Source organism: Periplaneta americana, chromosome 16 (assembly GCF_040183065.1).
Source record: "Periplaneta americana isolate PAMFEO1 chromosome 16, P.americana_PAMFEO1_priV1, whole genome shotgun sequence".
NCBI lineage: Eukaryota > Metazoa > Arthropoda > Insecta > Blattodea > Blattidae > Periplaneta > Periplaneta americana.
This window is the reverse complement of record NC_091132.1, coordinates 156,572,261-156,594,850: the sequence shown is the minus strand read 5'-3', so window position 1 is coordinate 156,594,850 and position 22,590 is coordinate 156,572,261. Positions and strand designations below refer to the sequence as shown.

Genomic DNA, 22,590 nt, shown 5'->3' with positions numbered 1-22,590 from the left:
TTGAAAAACGAGGTGACAAGTTGAATTTATTTGAATATTATTTACAATTAACGCTAATTATTATAGTAACAGAACAGAACCTTCTGCGACAGTAATGGATTTCCAGCCTCCGTGACGTTTCCCTCGTTGTCTTTCGATTGCATATCCGAGAATAATCGAAAACCTGAACTTTAATGAATAGGTGTACTTTAATGATATGCATAAAAGGACTGCTACCAGGTGTATAATTACTACATTTCGGCATGGTCGAGCATAAAATAATTTAAAACTGAGTCAGTAATAACCTATTTAGAATAAGATTAACTATTATATTGTATTTTGAATCCTTGTCATCATTCCGCCAACAAAATATCATGCAATAAATCAATTTTTTTACTCGTATGTATTGTGTTACGACGCTTTTCACATGTAGTATTGGTTTTGGGATAGGCACACGTGCTTTCATTGACATCACTATTAATAATAGTGTGGACGGACTTTATAAATAGTCTCGGGATTTTCGAGTCCAACTTTGTGTGATGTATTGTTTAATTGTTTAATTATTTTCTTTTTTATTTGCAGGAAGGGAATTTATTAGATTTGGACGTCACTAAAATAAAAACTGAAAGTATAGACCACAGGTATGACGTGAAATCAGAGATACAATTTGAGGAAACTTCAGCGTCAGTTGACTTTCCCATCGTGAAGAGTGAAGCTGAGGTAAGTGCAGTTTATGAAGTGTGCTGGTCGGTAGTTCTCTCTCTCTTATTTAGAAACAACAACAACCAAATTTCTTGGCTTAAAAATCGATAATGTGTTAAATTGGAAAAATCATATTAAAGAAATTACCCCCAAACTAAATTCAGCTTGTTTTGTTATTAGATCTATGCAAAAGATATTAAATATCAATACCTTAAAAACAATATACTTTGCATACTTCTACTCGATAATGAGTTTTGGAATAATATCCTGGGGAAATTCCACAGAGAGTAACAATATATTTCTATTACAAAAAAGAGTAATTAGAATAACAGTAGGTGTTAAATCTAGGGAATCGTGTAGGACTATTGAAAAAAAAAACTACAAATAATGCCCATGGCTTGTCAGTATATCTTTTCATTAATAATCTTCCTCGTATGTAATCGTGAAAACTTTGTAACTAATTCAACAGTTCATAGCATAAATACACGTCAAAAAAATGACTTTCATACTCCATCGGCAAGCCTGTCGTGCTATCAAAAAGGAGTGCATTATATGGCAGTAAAATTTTTTAATAGCCTCCCTTACTTACTTACAAATGGCTTTTAAGGAACCCGAAGGTTCATTGCCGCCCTCACATAAGACCACCAGCGGTCCCTATCCTGTGCAAGATTAATCCAGTCTCTATCATCATACCCCACCTCCCTCAAATCCATTTTAATATTATCCTCCCATCTACGTCTCGGCCTCCCTGAAGGTCTTTTTCCCTCCGGTCTCCCAACTAACACTCTATATGCATTTCTGGATTCGCCCATACGTGCTACATGCCCTGCCCATCTCAAACGTCTGGATTTAATGTTCCTAATTATGTCAGGTGAAGAATACAATGCGTGCAGTTCTGTGTTGTGTAACTTTCTCCATTCTCCTGTAACTTCATCCCGCTTAGCCCCAAATATTTTCCTTAGCACCTTATTCTCAAACACCCTGAACCTATGTTCCTCTCTCAGAGTGAGAGTCCAAGTTTCACAACCATACAGAACAACCGGTAATATAACTGTTTTATAAATTCTAACTTTCAGATTTTTGGACAGCAGACTAGATGATAAGAGCTTCTCAACCGAATAATAACACGCATTTCCCATATTTATTCTGCGTTTAATTTCCTCCCGAGTGTCATTTATATTTGTTACTGTTGCTCCAAGATATTTGAATTTTTCCACCTCTTCGAAGGATAAATCTCCAATTTTTATATTTCCATTGCGTACAATATTCTGGTCACGAGACATAATCATATACTTTGTCTTTTCGGGATTTACTTCCAAACCGATCGCTCTACTTGCTTCAAGTAAAATTTCCGTGTTTTCCCTAATCGTTTGTGTATTTTCTCCTAACATATTCACGTCATCCGCATAGACAAGAAGCTGATGTAACCCGTTCAATTCCAAACCCTGCCTATTATCCTGAACTTTCCTAATGGCATATTCTAGAGCGAAGTTAAAAAGTAAAGGTGATAGTGCATCTCCCTGCTTTAGCCCGCAGTGAATTGGAAAAGCATCAGATAGAAACTGACCTATACGGACTCTGCTGTATGTTTCACTGAGACACATTTTAATTAATCGAACTAGTTTCTTGGGAATACCAAATTCAATAAGAATATCATATAATACTTCCCTCTTAACCGAGTCATAAGCCTTTTTGAAATCTATGAATAGCTGATGTACTGTACCCTTATACTCCCATTTTTTCTCCATTATCTGTCGAATACAAAAAATCTGATCAATAGTCGATCTATTACGCCGAAAACCGCACTGATGATCCCCAATAATTTCATCTACGTACGGAGTTAATCTTCTCAAAAGAATATTGGACAAAATTTTGTACGACGTCAACAAAAGTGATATTCCTCGAAAGTTACCACAGTTGGTTTTGTCCCCCTTTTTAAAAATAGGTACAATTATGGACTCCTTCCATTGTTCTGGTACAATTTCCTTTTCCCAAATAGCAAGTACAAGTTTATAAATTTCGCTATATAATGCACCCCCACCCTCTTGTATTAATTCTGCTGGAATTTGATCGATACCTGGAGACTTGTACTTTTTCAGATTTTCTATCGCAATTTCGACTTCTGAAAGCGTGGGTTCGGGTATAAATGGCTCAGCAGTTTGTATTTCAATTTCGTTCCGATCATTTCTATTTGGCCTATGTACATTTAGTAGTTGCGCAAAATAGTTTTTCCATCTGTTTAGGATTGATGGAGAGTCTGCAAGCAAGTCACCATTCTCATCCTTGATCACGTTTACCCTTGGCTGATATCCGTTCTTAAATTCCTTTATACCCTTATATAAATCTCGAATGTTTTTATTCTTACTATTTGTTTCTACCTCATTCAGTTTTTCCTTCAAGTAACCTCTCTTTTTATTCCTAAGTATACGACTTGCTTCCCGTCTTTCATTGAAATAATTATCTCTCTTCTCCTCAACTGGATCCTGTAAGAATTTCAATTTTGCCTGTTTCCTTCTTTCTACTACCATGCAACAATCTTCATCAAACCACGGTTTCTTTTTCTTAGTTTCATAATAACCTATGCTCTGCTCAGCTGCAATTTTGATACTATCTCTGATATTTTCCCACACGCTATTAACATCTAATTCTTTCTCAACTTCGTCGGAACTTTCCAAAGTGGCAAACCTATTCGAAATTTCGACCTGATAATTTTGCTTAGCTTCCTCGTCCTTTAATTTCAAGATATTGAATTTAGTAATATTAACTTGTTGCTCTACTCGCTTGGCTACTGATAATCTTTCTCTTAATTCTCCAATCACCAAATAATGGTCAGAATTACAGTCTGCACCCCTGAAAGTTCGAATATCTACTATACTAGTATGTCTCCGTTTATCTATCAAGATGTGATCTATTTGGTTGTGTGTCAATCCATCTGGAGAAGTCCAAGTATATTTATGTATATCCTTATGGGGGAATGTTGTACTTTTGACAATTAAATTTTTCGATGTGGCAAAGTTGACTAATCTAACTCCATTGTCACTACTAATTGCGTGTAGACTCTCTTTTCCAATAGTTGGTCTAAAAATATCCTCCCGTCCTACTTTAGCATTGAAATCCCCCAATAAAATTTTAATGTGATATCTAGGGAACTGATCAAAAGTATGTTCCAATTCCTCATAGAAGCTATTCTTTATATGGTCGTCTTTCTCTTCTGTAGGGGCGTGAGCATTTATAACTATGATGTCGCACCATCTACCCTTAAGTACTAAATATGATAACCTGTCACTGATAAATTCGACCTTTTTTACTGCTGATTTTATTCTTTTATGAACAAAGAATCCTGTTCCTAATTGGTGATTATTGTTTCCTTCCCCATAATACAACAAATAATCTCCTATTTGTGATATGCCATTCCCATCTAACCTAACCTCTTGTACTCCTACAAAGTCTATTCTATATCTAGCTAGTTCTTTTGCTACTAATGTTACCCCTCCTGTTCTATAAAGACTAGTTACGTTCCAAGTGCCAAATCTCAAATCCTTATTCCTTTGCTGTGGTCGTGCCAGAGAATCAGTCCTATTCCGAGGCTTATTATAGGGATTCGTAACAAGCTGTTTTTTACGGTGATGGGTTGTTAGCCCTTCGCCCAACCCCCAAGCTGGAGGACCACCCCTTATCGGCTGTCCACGACTGCTTATTCAATGCCTCCCTATCGATATAAAAAATGAAACTCAAAACATTAGATTATTTATGGCCAAATTAAAGAAGTACCTAATTTCTCACGCCTTCTATTCTGTAGGTGAATTCATGACATTCAATAACACTTCATGAAATTGATACTAAAACTTTGTGATGTACTAGTAGACTATATTGTAAATCTCGTCTGTATATGTTTCATCTAGACTGTTACTATAAATTCAGACTTTATAATAGTATTAAGTTTTTTGACTTGTTCCATATTCTAGCTGTAAGCATGTATGAATACCATGGAATGTTAATAAATACAATACAATACAATCCTGGATGATGTGGTTGCTACAGTCAGGTGACCAGCGACTGTATTGATTGCTCTCTTTCTTTCAATTTCTTCGTCCTGTTGTCACTCGTGACTCCTTTTCACCTCACTTTTGTCATAGAGACTGTGATGCTGAGTGTTTACTAAATCATATTAATTATCTTGTTTTCATCGAAGGAGATACTTTTTACCTTGTCCAAATTTTAACTTAATTGTTTTACTAATCCTGTTAGTTTATTTGAATCATATGCTGTACTTGCTGGTAAGCCACTAGTATCTGATATGTCCTCATATCCTTCACAAAATGTTTCCATTATTGACTTTACCCTAAAGCAGTGGTTGCCAAACACCACGAAATTCTGACGTAATAGAAATGCAACCCGCACACCACTATAGGAAGTAGAGAGGTGGAGTGGGTATCTCCTCAGCTATTGCAGTGAATAACAGTGCAGAGACGGACTGTGACCAAAAAACGAAAGCAATATAATATTCTTCTAATTATTAACTATACATACTTTCTTCATGTTAATTTTTTATCCCCCTATTAATTATTTTTGTATTATTACTAAAATAAAATAAATTGATTTTCTTATTTACCATAGAAAGAGCGTGTAATTTACATCAGCAGATATTGGAAATTAGAAAAACGTACCAGACTGGTCACAAAGTTGTAAATTACACTACATACTTCAAAAGAACGTTGAAGTATTTTACTCCGATTACGACATAGAAGCCGATACTTTTTATTGTTTATTTATTAATGAAATGATCAAATTACACTACATACATAGAAAAAAACGTCGATGTATTTACCCCGATTAAAACATATAAGCCGTTGCTTTTTATTGTTCGTTTATTATTCAAGTTACAGGTAAGGGAGAAATATGGTCGAGCATAAAAAGTCGTATGAAACTTGCCTATAATGGTAATTAAGACCCTCGTATGAAAATTATGAAACTCGCTTGCGTTCGTTTCATAAACAAACATACTTGCGTCTTAATTACTATCATTGTAGGTTCGTTGCATAATGTACTAATCCTACACACTTCTAAAATTACATGTGTACGTCCGCTCATAAATGTCTTTACTTATATCGAAGTGAAGGTTGTAAACAGAGGGTGGGGGTATGATGTCATGGTTATGCTTGAGTGGAGGCAGGGGCATGTGTCGCGACACAGCTTTTGGCGATCACTGCCCTAAAGATTGGATGAGTTGTATATTTTTACTCTCCGACAGCCGTCTGGTTCTCATATGTGAGCATTTCAGAATATGGTGCGACACTCATTGCTATTTACAATTTCAGTTCACTCAATGTGGTGCAAAATGTACCAGATTTACAATATTTAGTACAAATTGCAATGACTTCTGTTTTTAATTTTTTGTACTTACAGTAAAACCTCGATAAGCTTATTACACTATCCCGTGTAATACGCTTTTTTGTCCGGTCCCTGCACATTTAATATATAACGCCTTTATAAAATACCCCGTTTGTTGCGCTGAAGTCCCGCATAATACGCTGTTTTTGTGGAATATTTTCGATTTAATTTTCAGCAATGTACTGTAACAGCAAAGAAACATCTTGGTCATTGAACTCACTGATGCCATTAACCTGAAAAGCATTGGTATTCGACCCTTTACCTGCGCATTTAAACCTTCATACTTCATACCTTAGTATACCCCACCCTCTTGTTACCCTCTCTTATTCGACTCCTTATCTGCGTGGTTAAAGCCTACATACAGTTACAACACCTCACCCTCGTGCTAACCCTCTCTCTCAAACAGCATTCCTCACTCGGCCGTAATAAAATTCTGGAAATTTTTGCTGGGCAGTTTGTTGTCCTTTTGTGTATTGAAGTGTCTGTGGATGTAATTACAACGAGTGTTAAACGAAAAGTGCTTTCTGTGTCGGAAAAATTGGAAATCTTACGAAAGTATGATGAGAACAGTACTCTTACTCAGAAACAACTCTCTGATTTATTAGGAATCCCATTATCGATATTAAAATTGATAATAAAAACTCTCGACACAATCACTACAGCTGCGACGTCGTTGGGAGGATGTAATCGCAGAAACTGTAGTGTGGTAAACATGAGGACTTGGAGAACTCGCACACGGCAAACAACTATAAATGACTTTTTTTCCAAAAGAATAAAGTACAGTACATATTGTAAATGTCTTTGACGTGCAGTACAGTAATTACATAATGGAGTAATACTATATTACCTTTCATGGATCATGTATATAAATAAAGAAAAATGCTAATAGATACTGTATACAAGTAAAAATTAGTATACCCGCCTAATACGCGGTTTACACCCGGTCCCTTGAACAGCATCTTATCGGGGTTCTAACTGTATTTCTTTATCATGTTTTTGCCAACAATTCTTATATTGTGTACTGCATTCGGTAGGATTTGTATTCAAATCTATGGAGTGTATAAACTACCATGCATTGCTGTTCATTTAGTATTGTGTCTATGTGTCTGTTTTACTTATTCTCCTACAGGAAGAGTTTTGTGAGGTGGATCAAGTGAAGGGCGAGATCAAACTGGAAGTAACAACAGAAGAAAATGACGTTTTACCCGTCAGGTTAGTGAAATATATCAATCTTATTTCGGTTTTCGTTTCAGTGCTTTATTTAAATCATGACAAAGTGAATATGCTTGCAGTTTCAACGTGATAATTGTTTATATCAAAATTTGAGTACATCTTTCACACATAGACAGTAAGAATAATAAAATTTCCTAACATTATCACGAATGCGTGACCTACCACTAGTATACAATTACTACAACTACTGGAGCTGATATTGCTACTGGCAAAGAAAATACCAAGGTGCTAGATCTATCTTCAGCTTATAACATTTAATTGAAAACAGTTCACAGACATTTTTCCTTTGACTCAGGAAATAAGTTTCTTAATGTTTTCTTCGGTCCTATCCAGCAGTTCTACTAGTTTTGGAAGGGAGTGAGTCCTGATCCTCAGCAGCAGAACCTAAACAGATCCTGAGTCCTAAGAAAGAAATTAATAAATATATCAGATTTTGAATTTGTTCGATTTACAAATTTCTTAATATAATAATTATTATAATGAATATTGTTACAATTAGAGCCCGGATGTTAGGCAAAATGTCCTTTTTTAAACTGAGTGTATTTATGAAAGACATATAAGAGATAAACACGTTTCCACACATTTGGGGACGATAGGCCCAATTTTTATTTTGCCTTTTTATCTCACATTGCGTATTTTAAGGTTAAATGTTTTTTTTAGCATTTTTACGTCGTTATTGTACATTTTCAATAATTTCAATTCATTTAAAATAAACCGCACATAAATTATATGAAAAATACAAAAGAAGAACGGTTGTATAATTTAAAAATATATATTCACCTCAAACAAATATTTGCTGAGAATCTTATTCTCTTGCAATACATGCGTTTCCAAGAAGTCGTAAACTTTTCTCCGCTACCGATTCCATCTTTTATGTCACTTAACAAAATGTTTCAACAGTATAACCACAGTGTAGTATATACAGTCACGAAGTTCAGTACGTAGTAAATATGCATCCATAGATAGTTGCTAACCACTAGGATCGCTAATATCGCTTCATTACAGACAATGCAAAATAGTACCGTCACAGTCTATTGTTCCTAGCACTCTCACAACTCAAGCTTCGTGACTATATACTAGACTGTGGTATAAGTCTCAGTGCTCAGGTCACTTTGGGGCTTACCAGTGAAAGAAAGGGTAAAGGTACGGTCACACATCGCTACTTTTGCAGCGCAACTTTTGTACTGCAGGTGCAAAAGTTGCGTGTCGTGTTGACACGTAAGCCAAAAGTAGCGCGCTGCACGCTACTTTTCATGCTGCGCAACCCGAGTGCTGCAAAAGTTGCAACTGGAGGTTGCGAGTCTGTTCACACACAAGGCGCTACTTTTGGAGCCGCATTCATGCTGCAGGTTTCCATCTCCGTGTTGACTTCTCAATATACATTTTGTGGTTATTTTCGCATTATTAAGAAACTCATGTGAAAGCTTCCTTATCTATTATTTGCTTTTCTGTCGTATCTAGTATTCAGAAATTGACATTATTTTTACTATAAAGCTTTTAAAAACGCCCATATACTTAAATGATAACCAACAGTATATTCACGTAATCAATGTTGGCAACCCTCCTGTTTGGAACTACGTTACGGAAAATTTAAAAAATGAATTACATCGTCAACAATTATGCTCAGACTGTGTTGTGTATTTAATAACTGTTACAAATAATTTATTTTGATCACATCTAACATTAAAATATATCCAAACAATCAAAGTATCATTGGTACATTTGGGTGGTAACACTGGTAGCAACCGCAGCAAAAGTTTCAACAAAACCGATATCAAAAATGCTGTGGCTGCAACCCTGAGAACGCTGTTCACACGTCGCTAATTTTAAGCTGCGCGCAGCATGGAAAAGTAGCGGGCAGCAGGATCAGCAGCCGTACTTTTCGGGTTGCACTGTTGTTCACACGTCGCAGTACAAGAGTTGCGCAGTTTTTTGTACTGCAGCGCTGCAAAAGTAGCGACGTGTGACCGTACCTTTATTGTGCACACAATGTTAGCATTTGTACGTTTCGTCTGTGATTCTCTGTCGATTTTTCTATTGTTTTCTTACCTTCGCGTCAATTGTCAATGAGTGTTTTAACGTCAGCAGTCAACCGTACCTTATGAAGGAAGTATTAAAGTAAGTCTCCAGGTCCCGTTACTGTTGTCGCTTGCACACACAAGTCACGCGTACTTTGAAGTCTTTATTCCCTTTTCAATCCCCTCTTTTTTAGACAATACTGTACACAGTCAATTTATCCTGATCTCTTATAGAAAGTAGAGACAGTCCTTCTGAAATAAGTTGTTTCAAGTTTGCTCCAATCATTTCAAGAGAAGTAGAAGATCTTCTTCCATCATGAAAAACTTTCTCTCTTACAGGCGGCTCACTATGACAGTTGACAACTTAAAAAAGCATCTTGTTGTGACATGTAACTAAGGAAAGTGAGTACCGTATGGGGTATTTTATTAAGCATTTGTCTATGTTTAGTCTGTTTCCATGAATAATAAATGCCAATTTCACTGCCTGTTTACTACTTTTAGTGCCTATATGCCTGCGTATTGTAACCAAAATAAAGGCCTAACATTCGGGCTCTAGATTATAAATTTATTACTACTCGTACATTTGTATAAGGTTATGGCTACACAATTAAATCCACCATTAATTTCTCCTATATTGGTTTGCGTATGACATATAATGTCCATATTGCTGATTTGTTGAGATTTAGCCACCGTTCCACTAGTGGAACATAATATTGTTAGTGTTGCAGTTACCTCTAATCCTGGAGTTGCAACATTCTGCGAAGATGAAGACCTGCATACCGACGAGAAGAAAAGCCAGGGCCTGGTTCACAAAGTCGACAAAATAATGAGCTGTGATGTGTGTGGAAAGTATTTTTCACACAAGGGAAACTTCAATAAGCATTTACGCGTGCATACAGGGGAAAAACCATTCAGTTGTGACGTGTGTGGAAAGTGTTTTTCTAACTTAGGCGACTTAAAAATTCATGTACGTATACATACAGGCGAGAAGCCATTCAATTGTGATGTGTGTGAAAAGAATTTTTCCTGCTTAGGTTATTTAAATAGGCATTTACGCGTACACACCGGCGAAAAGCCATTCAGTTGTGACGTGTGTGGAAAATGTTTTCCAGACACTTTGCATCTCAATAGGCATTTACGCGTGCACACAGGCGAAAAACCGTTCAGTTGTGATGTGTGTGGAAAGGCATTCTCATGCTCTGCTCATCTCGCTAGGCATTCACCTCTGCATACAGGCGAAAAGCCATTCTGTTGTGACGTTTGTGGAAGGCGTTTTCCTGGTATGGAATATCTGAAGAGGCATTCACGCTTACACACCGGGGAAAACCCATTGAATTGTAAAGTTTGCGGCAAACGTTTCTCGTTTGAGGGAAGTCTGAAAAGCCATATACGTGATATTTGTGGGAAGACTTCAGCTGAACCGAGAAGGTTAAAAACAGAAGAAAGCTTACACACAGGCAAAAAACCTTAATAGTGCAATGACTGGGACAAACTTTGCTGTTTACAGTCATTTCAAAAGTTCGCTGGCATACGGACGCGAGAAATCTTTCAGGAGCCATATCTGGCAACAGCCACACGAAATAGAATGCTCTTATAATGCAGGTACGTGTACACACTCCAGAAACCGTTCAGTTGCGATGTGTGATTAGCAGACATGGAGTATGAGAGCGTTTTGTAGTCAGATTTCTGAACTGTGATAGTTCCGTAAAATCACTGTGGCTCCTACTATCGATTTTGTCCCTGAGGTTTTTTCTGTGTTCGGATGGCTCTTAGAGATTGCAAATGTTTCTGATCACGTTCCGAAACTTTTCTTTGTTTATTTCTCTTTTGAAAATAGAATTTATACACCAGCGCCATGTTTTATACCAACAATACTGAAAACTACATGGCATGACCACTGTTCTCGCGATGTGTGAGACAGTATATTCGTCCAATTTTATTTGCGAATGATCAGGGAAATCATTCGTCGAATATATCGATTGCTTGCCTATTAAAGACATGCTAAAAATTACCATTTAATTAGGACGAAAATTATGTTGACCAGTTATGTTGTCGCCCTGGTTGGCTCAGTTGGTATAGCGCTGGCCTTCTATGCCCGAGGTTGCGGGTTCGACCCCGGGCCAAGTCGATGGTATTTAAGTATGCTTAAATACTAAAATATCATTTCTGTAGATTTACTGGCATGTAAAAGAGCTGCGGCACAAAAATTCCGGCTCATCGACGACGCTGATATAACCTCGGCAGTTGCGAGAGTCGTTAAATAAAACGTAACATTCAAGTATTGACTTGAAATTGTCTAGACTCTGGAACTGTCACGTACGTAGATAAGTCACCATTGCTACGAATTTCATATCACTCAGACATGTGCAGCTGTGATTTTGGAACGACAGTCAGAACCTGTCAGAAGTGACAAAACTTACATTGCAACAAATTCGCAAGTCTTCATATCACACCCCAGCAGTAGTGTGGAACTTTTCTGTGGATCGAGGTCACTTTAAAAAGCACGCAAGTTTACATATCGTAGAGAAGCTCTTTACTACAAGCACGTCATTATCCAATCTTTCCTATTTTCTACCTTCCTCTTAGTATCTGCATCTGATACAAATTCTAGATTGCGTTGAAATCCGGAGATATTCCGAACCAAGGCAAAACAGGGATGATTTTCTGACAGGAAGGGTTTTTTTTTTACGTTTATTCGCGAGACAGATTCAATTCAATTTGTTATTTGAAAATGTAAATATTTGTCAAAATTTAGTCTAGATAATATAGTTGTACATTTATATTTACAATTGCAGTAAATGTAGAATTAATATCAAGAATTTGAACGTAGTTGGTGATTCTGTTATTGTTGTGAGATATAGTAATTAGCCTGTTTTAATTTGTAAGCTGTGTGTTTTTTAATTATTTTCGATGTTGTATTCGAAACAATTAATGTAACTGTTTTTATAACGCAGTAGTTTCTGGAGTTCTTCCTTTCATTCTATTTTCGAAATTGGTACTGTATGAGACCTAACAGACAATAGGTCAGTATCTGAAGCTAAATATATTTGTAAGTACTGAGAGTGGTTAGCCTCAACTTTAAGAAGATTTCAATTAAATTATAAGCCTCTTCTTGTACTTTATATGGTGGCATATATTGCAGACATAGTGGGTTATTGTGGACTATTTCTATCTATTGGAAATGGACTATGAATTCTGTAAACTTCGGCATAAACCTCATAAACGGAATTAACTATGCAATATGCTCTACATTACTTCTAAATTAAAAATACGTGTCAATATATACATATGGAAATAAAAGACAATTAGACGTAAGTAAGAAATGTCTTACCTATTCTAAGACACGTATTTACATGCACTAACCCTGACCATATGGATAAATATGTTTTGGGAATGGTAAAGATTAAGTTGATATGAAAGTTAAGTACGGTTCAAGAAAAAAACTTTATCCACACAATTCTTTTACTGATTGTGTAGAACTAATCGAATGTTATATCTTGAATTATAAAGAATTATTCGCCATTAAAATTTATAATTTTTGCCTTCGTCACAATTTAATTACTTTACATATAATTTAAAATGTTACTATACAATTATATATATATATATATATATATATATATATATATATATATACTTTCTTACAATACGGTATTAAAAACTTATATTTAATTGTATCTGGTTTAAGAGGTGAGTTTGCTCTATTGTTCACAAAAGCACATTAGGAAGAAAAAGCCAGTTATAATAGTACATTATGCAACGAGCCTATGATGGTAGTAATTAAGTCGCGAGTTTCATAATTTTCATACGAGCGTCTTAATTACCATTATAGTCAAGTTTTATACGACTTTTTATGCTCGACCATATTTCCAACTTGAAATTATTCATAGGTATTCATGTTACTTTTATCTGACTGAGGAGCGGAACTGACCTTTTACAATACCTCGTAAATTGTGAGATGTGCGCAGACGCGAAAGTATTGATTTTTTCCGAGAAACAAATGTCGACATTGACCTTGATATAATCTAGAGAGTAAAATAAACATTAATCTTGATATAACCTTGAAATTGAATTAGACATTGAAAAACGAGATGACAAATTGAATTGATTTGAATATTATTTACAATTAACGCTAATTATTATAGTAACAGAACTAGTTGTCTTTCGATTGCATATCCGAGAATAATCGATACTTGCGCTTTCATATTGCTACAATGGTATTTTCTGATCGGTGGAACAACTGAACTTTAATTAATAGGTGTACTTTAATGAGGTCTATTAAAGGACTCCTACCAGGTGTATAATTACTACATTTCGGCATGGTCGAGCATTAAAGTAATAAGTAGTAAATTATGGTGTACAAACACAAGAAGAAGAAAAAAATTGATATATATTGCACTAAAAGGTCAACAGTTAAATAAACTTCAACAATATGAAGCATAGAAATATATGAGGAAAGAATAAAGTAGTCCTACTTAATAACCTGAATATAGTCACTTGTTTGTTACTCAATCACTAAGAAACTGTCAGTAAAAGTGTAGTTGTACTACTTAAAACGTATGTAGAGTTTATGTGGATTAAAATCTGAATTATTAATGTGTTATATATTTTCATTACAATTTAACCAAGAAAATAACTATATTCATTGTGGATAAATATCCTCGGCCATACCTCACTTCATCTCTCCAAAAAATTGTAATCTCACAAAATTTTAACCAGTTCTACATCTTGAAGCTTGAGTGCTAATGTAAGATCTATGGAATAGAGTAAATGAAATGGAAAAAATCTCAGATCAGATACTGATTCAGTTAACAAAGAGTGGACTCATTGGCTGAAGAATTTTGATAATTTTTTATCTGCACTGTCATTAGTCTTTCAGATTCAAATCAGTTAAATCTGATTAATTATGTGTCTCATTCTGTTTATGATTTCATAAGTGAAACTGATACATAATTATGAAATTGCTTTAGTTACTCCCAATGCTCTGCATATAGCACTAGAGCAACGTAATGAAATATATACTAGTCATTTATCTGCTCCTAGAAGACACGAATGTGGAAAATCTGTAGAGGAATGTAGGTAGGGGCAAGTATTTTTGAAGATTAATTTTATTATTTGTTTTTTTAAATTGGTTTCGGCAGAGATTGTTGGTGATTGATTTGTACTCTTGGCAGAGATTAATGAACATTTTCGAAAAAACAATTATTTTGGAATTGGAGTATTACCTCAGTATGATATTACTTTTCAAATAAATAACAATAAAGGTTCGTTGGATTCTGGTAAAGGTGTGGTATGGCCAATAGACTATATTAGTTGAATGGAGACTGTATTGTATTGTATTTATTAACATTCCATGATATTCATACATTGCTTATAGCTAGAATATGGAACAAGTCAGAAAACTTAATACTGTTTTAAAGTCTTGATTTATAGTCACAGTCTAGATGAAATATATACAGACTAGATTTGCAGTATAGTCTACTAGTACAACACAAAGTTTTAGTATCAATTTTGTGAAGTGTTATTGAATGTCATGAATTCACCTACAGAATAGAAGGCGTGAGAAATTAGGTACTTCTTTAATTTAGCCCTAAATAATTTCATGTTTTGAGTTTTATTTTTTATATCGATAGGGAGGCTATTACAAATTTTTACTGTCATATAACGCACTCCTTTATGATAGCATGATAGACTTGCCGATGGAGTATGAAAGTCATTTTTTGACGTGTATTTGTGCTATGAACTGTTGAATTAGTTACAAAGTTTTCACGATTACATACTAGGAAGATTATTAATGAAAAGATATACTGACAAGCCATGGGCATTATTTGTAGTTTTTTTTTTCAATAGTCCTACACGATTCCCTAGATTTGGCACCTACTATTATTCTAATTACTTTTTATAGTAGGATTATACTGTTACTATTTGTGGAATTTCCCCAGAACATTATTCCAAAACTCATTACCGAGTAGAAGTATGCAAAGTTAATTGTTTTTAAGGTACTGATATTGACTATCTTTTGCATAGGTCTAATAGCAAAACAAGCTGAATTTAGTTTGGGGGTAATTTCTTTAATATGATTTTTCTAATTTAACATATTATCGATTTTTAAGCCAAGAAATTTTATTGTTGTTGTTTCTAATAGGGATCTATTGTTAATTATTGCGCTAGAAATTTGCGACGTTGAATTTGGACAGGATTTAAATTGATTATGTTAGTTTTGTTACAATTTAATACCAATTTATTGACTGAGAACCAGTCACATATTTTGAAGAGACTTTCCTCTGTTGAATATTGGAATGTGTTGGAGTTATTGGCTGTAATTACTATACTTGTGTCATCTGCAAATAATATGGGATGACCTTCTGTATTTAACACACATTCATTTAAAAGGGAAAATATTTACAGCCCTCAAATTAACACTATCAATTTATTCGTGAAATGTTGAATTCTACGTCCCTTGAGTTCACTAATGTAATCAGAGCACCTGGATTACTATGTAATGTAGCCTAGTTGGGTATATAACAAAATTCAAGTGAAAAAACTCATAATTTGAAATTCGCTTTAAAACGACGCAATAGAAATAATTCGTGAATGTGTTCATATTTATCTAGTAGAACTCTATTTCGCGATTGTTTTATCTGCATGTTATTAATCAGAATCACTTAATTCGTAAAGATTAGTCAAAATGTATTGTGTATCTATTATGTCGTTATTTTCGCGATTTCTATAATTACCCGGCCCTTCAATATAGGCCTATTCAGATATTTGCAACACTAAGCAGAAAGTGATTTAAAGCCATAGATCTGCCTCATAATCATTATATTCGTGATATTTTTATCTTGGACTGTCTTCTTCTCAAATACATCAGAGGCATTTAGAAAATAATACTCCGACATTACAGCAAGCTGTGCAGCAAGTTTAAACTATAGAGCTTGCTAAAGAGAACACAAACTGTCAAATTCGTACCGCAATGCACTATTCTCTGCTTCCACAGATAATTGTAAATCTAAACTTGCAGTCAGAAGAAACTCCTTGATTATTTGCGTCCGCTGTCGCTTTACAGCCTTATGCAGCACAGAATTTCACTATGATAACGGTAAAATTAATAAAACATTGTAAAGAAAAAAAAAATCTTTCCCCTAGCCATCAATTTGCCACGTGACTTAGAAAGAAAGATGAGATTCAAGTGCGGCAATATTACGGAAGTATCACGTCTAGTTTCTTTCAGCATTTGTATACAGGCGTGGAACAATTAAATTCAAAGAGAAGGAAATGGGAAGATACATTTTGTAAGATACGCCAAAACCCGTACTTGCAAAGGAATTTGCGCCGGAGAAAAACTGAATGTGTGAGCTCCAAACCTGGTCGACACGTGTGTCACTGTGAGTTGCACTTCTCCTTGGGAGGAGCTCTGGAAAATTTTGAATGGTAAAAACCGAAAATGGACTAAACGTAACACCTACCATATAAAGGTGTTAGAGAAGCCGACACAAGGATCAGAAAAAGAAACGCCATAACGTGTAAGTCTGCAAATTGAAAGTTGCTTTGTCCCTTTGCAATGCGAGTGGAATCGAGTAAAATCCATCATGTAACAGAGTAGCCTAATGTATGTATGTAAGCCAGGGCATCTATGTTTTGGAAAATTGGCGGAATCTTAATGGGTAAGAAGATGTCGGTCCATGGACCATTTCATTTAGGTCTCACCCAGAGATTTGTCTTAGCGCCTTAGGAAAACCACGAAAAAACAGGATGAATTTGTATACATGAATTGTGTATCCAGTTTATTATGTTGAGATCACTGTGTCTAACTAATCCAGAAACCTATGTTTCACGGTCTTCTATGTGAACTACTATCAAGCTTTCTAAATTACATTTTGTGCTGAAATTTGAGTAATATAATTTCGCTATATTACGCCTAATTTATCTGTGCTACTTGGGCTTGACCAATGCTTAAGAGTGACAGCTGAAAACAGGTATGTAAATGCAATTTTTTCAATGAACAGTGGGCAATATATTGTGGCTTTGTAATCCACAAAATGGTATGAGAAAAACACTCCTTCATTGGTTTCATTCGATTGCCGCGTATAGTAGCGGCATGTACTTCATTCTTTGTATATAAGTATAAAAATTGGATACATTTAAAACTTGTAATTAATTATTTCTTAATGTAAGGCACATGTTTTAATTCACTTAGGATTTTCTTTATATTACACGCTCTCCTGTTTGTAATTTTTACTTTATGTTTGTATTGTTGGTGTTTTCTATCCTTCACTAAGAACCTTGAGTATTCATGTTTTTTTTCCTTTATTCTTAAGATTATGGTTATGAACCGTGTCGATATTTACCTGTGTAATCCTACAACACTAGACTAAAGGATGCACCATTTTCTTTAACATTTGTGTACTATGATTAGTATGCTGTGAGTATTTTTAGTAGTTATTCGATTAATGGAAGTTCTGCGTTCTTCAAATTATATCGCATCGTACGTTTCATATCCCTACGTTGGTTTTTTTTAGTAGAAACCACATCGATTCCACTTGCATGACGACGGACGTCTCATTTCACAGGTAATTTACTATAGATTTCTACAATTTTCTTCACTTAAAATAATTACCAATAGATTCCTTAACTGTTAAAACACATCTCTACAAACAAACAAAGAATCTCTTAGAATTTCGAACAATTTGACTTCCAAAATCACTGGAAGTAGCTCAACTCTCGTTTCCCCCCCCCCCCCAAAATCCACTCTTTATTCACAGTGCTTTGGAGTCATTTGTTAAATCCTAATTTATATTCTTTTTAAAGATGTCATGTGGATGCCATAATAAATCATCGTCATCATCATCCTTCACGAATTAGGCCTCTCTAGACCTGTTTCGGCCCCATCTAGCAGTCTTCTTAAAGATCTTCCTGGTCGACGATGTCCTCTAGGTTTATATTGCATCATAATTTTTGGGATTCTTGAATTTTCAATTCTTCTTACATGATCTAGCCAATTGAATTTGTATCTGCTGATTTTTTCTTCTACTGACTCTATTTCTAATTGTTCTAAAATTTCTTCATTCCTTTTTCGGTCTAAAAGAGTATATCCTGCTGTCCTGAAAAATTTAATTTCCGTTGCTTTGATACTGTTCATGTCTTTTTTCTTTAATATCCTAATCTCGCTTCCGTATAAAAGGCAGGGTAATGCTAGTGTATTATATATTTTTATTATTGTAGATTTCTGTACTAATTTAGCTTTTAATGTATTGTTTATTATTCCTAGAATTTGTGTAAATTTGGTAATTTTCTTGTTCACATCTTTTTCATTTTGATAAGATATTTCACAACCCAGAAAATTGAAGTTTTGCACTTGTTCGAGGCATTTGTTATTGTGTATTATCTTACTTCTGACTTTGTCTTGTCCTAAAAATGCCATTACTTTTGATTTTTGTGCTGAAATTTCCATCCCAAAATCTTTTAATATTTCATTTAATGTATACAATCCTCTTTGTAAATTATCCTCTGAATAATAATAATAATAATAATAATAATAATAATAATAATAATAAATGTTATGTTTTATTTAACGACGCTCGCAACTGCAGAGGTTATATCAGCGTCGCTTGCCATAATAAGTAAACATGTTAGAAGAATGGTGTTTACACGAAACTGAATACTCTCTGGACTATAAAATATGTAAATACACTCGCTAATTACAAACTTATTATTACATGAATCATCCTAAAAATGGATGCTGCCTGGACCAAATGTTTGTATTTTACTTTTTAATTTAGCCCATAGTTTCATCTGGTAATGTTATAGCTAAGATATCTGGTTCCATACCCGGCCCCGGAACAATTTTTCCCTCGAAATTATTCAAATCAACTTCACATACCTGAAAGCTTGATTTGCATAATACACGTCACTGTTCGTTAACAGAAAACCACAATTTAAGTCACACACAGCTAATGTGCACTCAATGTTGGTTACTTGACGGTTGTCAGCTCACTTAGGTCTGTGGATGTAGAGGGAAAAATTGGATCGATGTCTGGTAGAGTTCCCAGGTAGCACAGTTGGTAGAGCGTTGGTACGTTTAACCAAAGGTCCCGGGTTCGATCTCCGGCCCCGGAACAATTTTTCCCTCGAAATTATTCAAATAAACTTTACAGGGAATTATATCTGAAAGCTTGATTTGCAAAATCTAAGGATTAAGTATTGCAGATGTGAGAGTATATGGAATCAAGATGATAAACATGATTTACGGAAAGCTGTAATTTAAGGAATATAACAGATAAGAATTCTTACTAACTCACGAACCACGGCAATGTAAAATTGCACCTCAAATTTGTCGTCAATTCTCCAGCTTTGTTTGTAAAACAACTACTGTAACTTATCCCTCGAATCACATGCTCGTGTATGCTCATGTACACCTTCGTTTGTATTTGTGTTCATTAGTAAGTGTTCGCGCTCGCATATACACAGAAATTCTCACTCTATGCGGATGTCGATTTCTTATTTTATTTACCAAGCTAGTAAGTCTATCTGTATCGCTCATGTTCTCCATGTTAGGATTGTTAATTTCTTTTTCAGTCGTAATGGATGACATAATCAAGATGGAACCTGAGGTCGACCCACTTTCTATACAAACAAGTGATGACGCAGATATAGAAGAGAAGAAGCCTTTATCTGAGGTATATTGAGAGTAATCACTTGTTCTTTGCTAAATATATCATAACCAGAGAGCATATACCTGTGTAATTAAATATTTTTCTTGAACTCAATGAAATACGATTAAGAAAGTTAAAACTTGTGATTGTATTGTACCAATCGTGAAAACCTAATTTTATGTGACATAAGAAGACGTACTTTTACAAACAAATATTGTTAATGTATTAAGGAGTTTTTTTAAAATTTCATTGATTTTTAGAAGAACGTTGGAACTTCTTAAAACTAATCAGTTGTATTATTTAGAATGGCATTAACTTTTTATTTAGTATTCTGGACCCTTGTAGTCATTCGTAGATGTCAGCCATATGTCCCAATTGTGGAATAACTAAATATACACTGTATTGCATATGGGTGATCTATTTCTCTTGTTTGTCCAATATGTTTGGCTTTACGTCTGTAACACTCATAGAATGGGGTTATGGGGGACATCATTTACCTCCTTTCCCAGTTAGGCCTATAGATTGACCGTGGTACAGTATATCGGAATATGATTATTTAATAAAGGTATTTTCGGAGGCATGTTTCTTACAGTGTTGCATCCATATCGGCGATGTTTCGGATCGAGTTGTATAGGGTTCAACTGGAGGTCTACTACAAATTATAATATGGAATAACTTAAAACAATCTCCCTATTTTTCTCTCTCGTACATGAACACATGTATACATCAATAAAACAACGTAACGGTGCTAACAGAAACCTTTTTATAAGATTTAAGACCTCTCCTGGCACCACATTATCATAATCATCCTATCACATCATCGGGGTAATGTAACTCCGCCTTCCAGGCGCCCCAACCTCAGAAGTGGGTTACAATTAAGCCACAGCAAGGAGAGAGGACCAGAAATGTCGAAAAGACAACCTGGTGGCATTGGATAAAAAAAATAAATAAATAAAAAATATTAAGATTTCCTGAAGATATGTGAAATGTAAACTCTAATTATTTTATTTAGTCTCGTTACTAAGTTTACACATTATACCGGGATCACTTTTCTTTTTTCTGCTTTGTTGTGCAGTATGTTATTCATATTTCTCCAAGTGGCGGCCTGAACACCTGCAGACTTCGAACACATGAGTACAGGCTGTTACAAAAGAAACATTACAATGCTTCCATTCCTCAAATGAGGTATAGGAATTCTTATACATTCAGAAATTTAAAATAAATATTATAGTCCAGACACATGATCTGAAGACATTAATTCACCAATTTAAGCACAGAAGCTTAATCATAAACAGAACCAAAAAATATCTTTGGAATTTAATGTTTTCTAACGTTAATAGAAGAAAAAGAGTTCAGACAATTTTGGGGGGGGGGGCAGTGCCCCCATGCCCTCTCCATAACTCCGCCTATGGTAACACTGTTGCCCCAGGTTCTGAGAACTGCTAGACACGATGTCATTGTTCTTAGAGAGAGTAAATTAAGATTGAACAAAAACAGGTGGTCTTGGGACATAATTCCTAGTAATGTTTATTTTTGCTGGGTTCATTCGGCATCATTTGAAGTACACAACCGATAAGAGCTCAGGTATAAACAAAGCTTTTGCCTCTCGCCCATTTCAATCAGAATGAGTCATTACCCTAGAGAATAGCTCAATAACATCACCATCCATACTGGGCTGAACTGACAGAATGACATAGAGTCCTATATGGATCGTTTTTCAATCGCCGAAGTGCTGTCTTTTATTTCCCGCTCTTTGAAGAGTTATTTTTCATTTATGCTCTACATGCCAAAAGCTGAACAGTTCGCCCAGAGGAAATTTCTGCTGCCAAGTCTGTCAAAATGACACCTTGTGTATTTGCAGCTTCATCAGTTGCTTTATTTATAATTGAGTTCGATTTGTTTCCACGAGTATGGAGGATTTATTTTTTCCACACTGACAAAGCCTCTTTTACCACTACAAGGGCGGATACTCCGAGAGTTCACCCTGTTTCTCGGAGGCCCCGTTATCTACACATCCCCCTTGATTCACACACCTTATTGGCAAAGAATCGCTTAACACGTTGTGGTTGCAGTTTGGTTCGCGGTCTGTTATATAATGTTCAGCGGTAGTCCTGCCTATGTTAAACATCCTTACACTTTTCCCCAGTACTGGTCCCTGACAATCCACCATCTCACGACATGCCTTGTATCTGCTAAAGATTGAATCATAAGTTGTTTGCGGATATTATATTAACATCATGTCAGAAAACCGTCAGCCCAGCAACAAAATAACAGACAAGAATTATTGTATACTTTTATATGATGCGTTACGAAATTATTCTACCATTGATTTTGGAATATGAACAAATATATTCGTTGACCTCAGTATTAATAAACCGTCTACAGACTTTATAAATATTCATACGACTCTCGCGAACAATTTTATATCATATTTTACCCTGTTACTTAGCTTTTTATTTTGCAGGAAGGAAATTTAGTAGATTTGCACGTTACCCGAAATAAAAACAGAATTTATGGACCACAAGTGCGATCTGAAATCAGAGATGACATTTAAGGAAGCAACAGTGGCAATAGACTTTCCCATTGTGAAGAGTGAAGCTGAGGTGAGTGCAGTT

The 22,590-nt window shown here is 35.2% G+C and overlaps 1 protein-coding gene across 9 annotated transcripts in view; it reads left to right on the top strand.

The window, feature by feature from the left end:
- LOC138691511 (oocyte zinc finger protein XlCOF6.1-like) overlaps window positions 1-22,590 on the top strand; it is an 84,901-nt gene that overhangs the window by 28,371 nt on the left and 33,940 nt on the right. For 2 of the 9 annotated variants that reach the window (XM_069813498.1, XM_069813499.1), the window contains 3 exons: window positions 562-699; window positions 7,202-7,284; window positions 10,044-12,881. In XM_069813498.1, the coding sequence (XP_069669599.1) occupies window positions 562-699; window positions 7,202-7,284; window positions 10,044-10,794 (972 nt within the window). In that variant the 3' untranslated portion in view covers window positions 10,795-12,881. Of the gene's footprint in view, window positions 1-561; window positions 700-7,201; window positions 7,285-9,662; window positions 9,726-10,043; window positions 12,882-17,173; window positions 17,300-19,898; window positions 20,000-22,439; window positions 22,579-22,590 lie in introns of those variants that run through there. The other 7 variants (XM_069813503.1, XM_069813502.1, XM_069813505.1 and 4 more) reach the window with 7 other exon arrangements.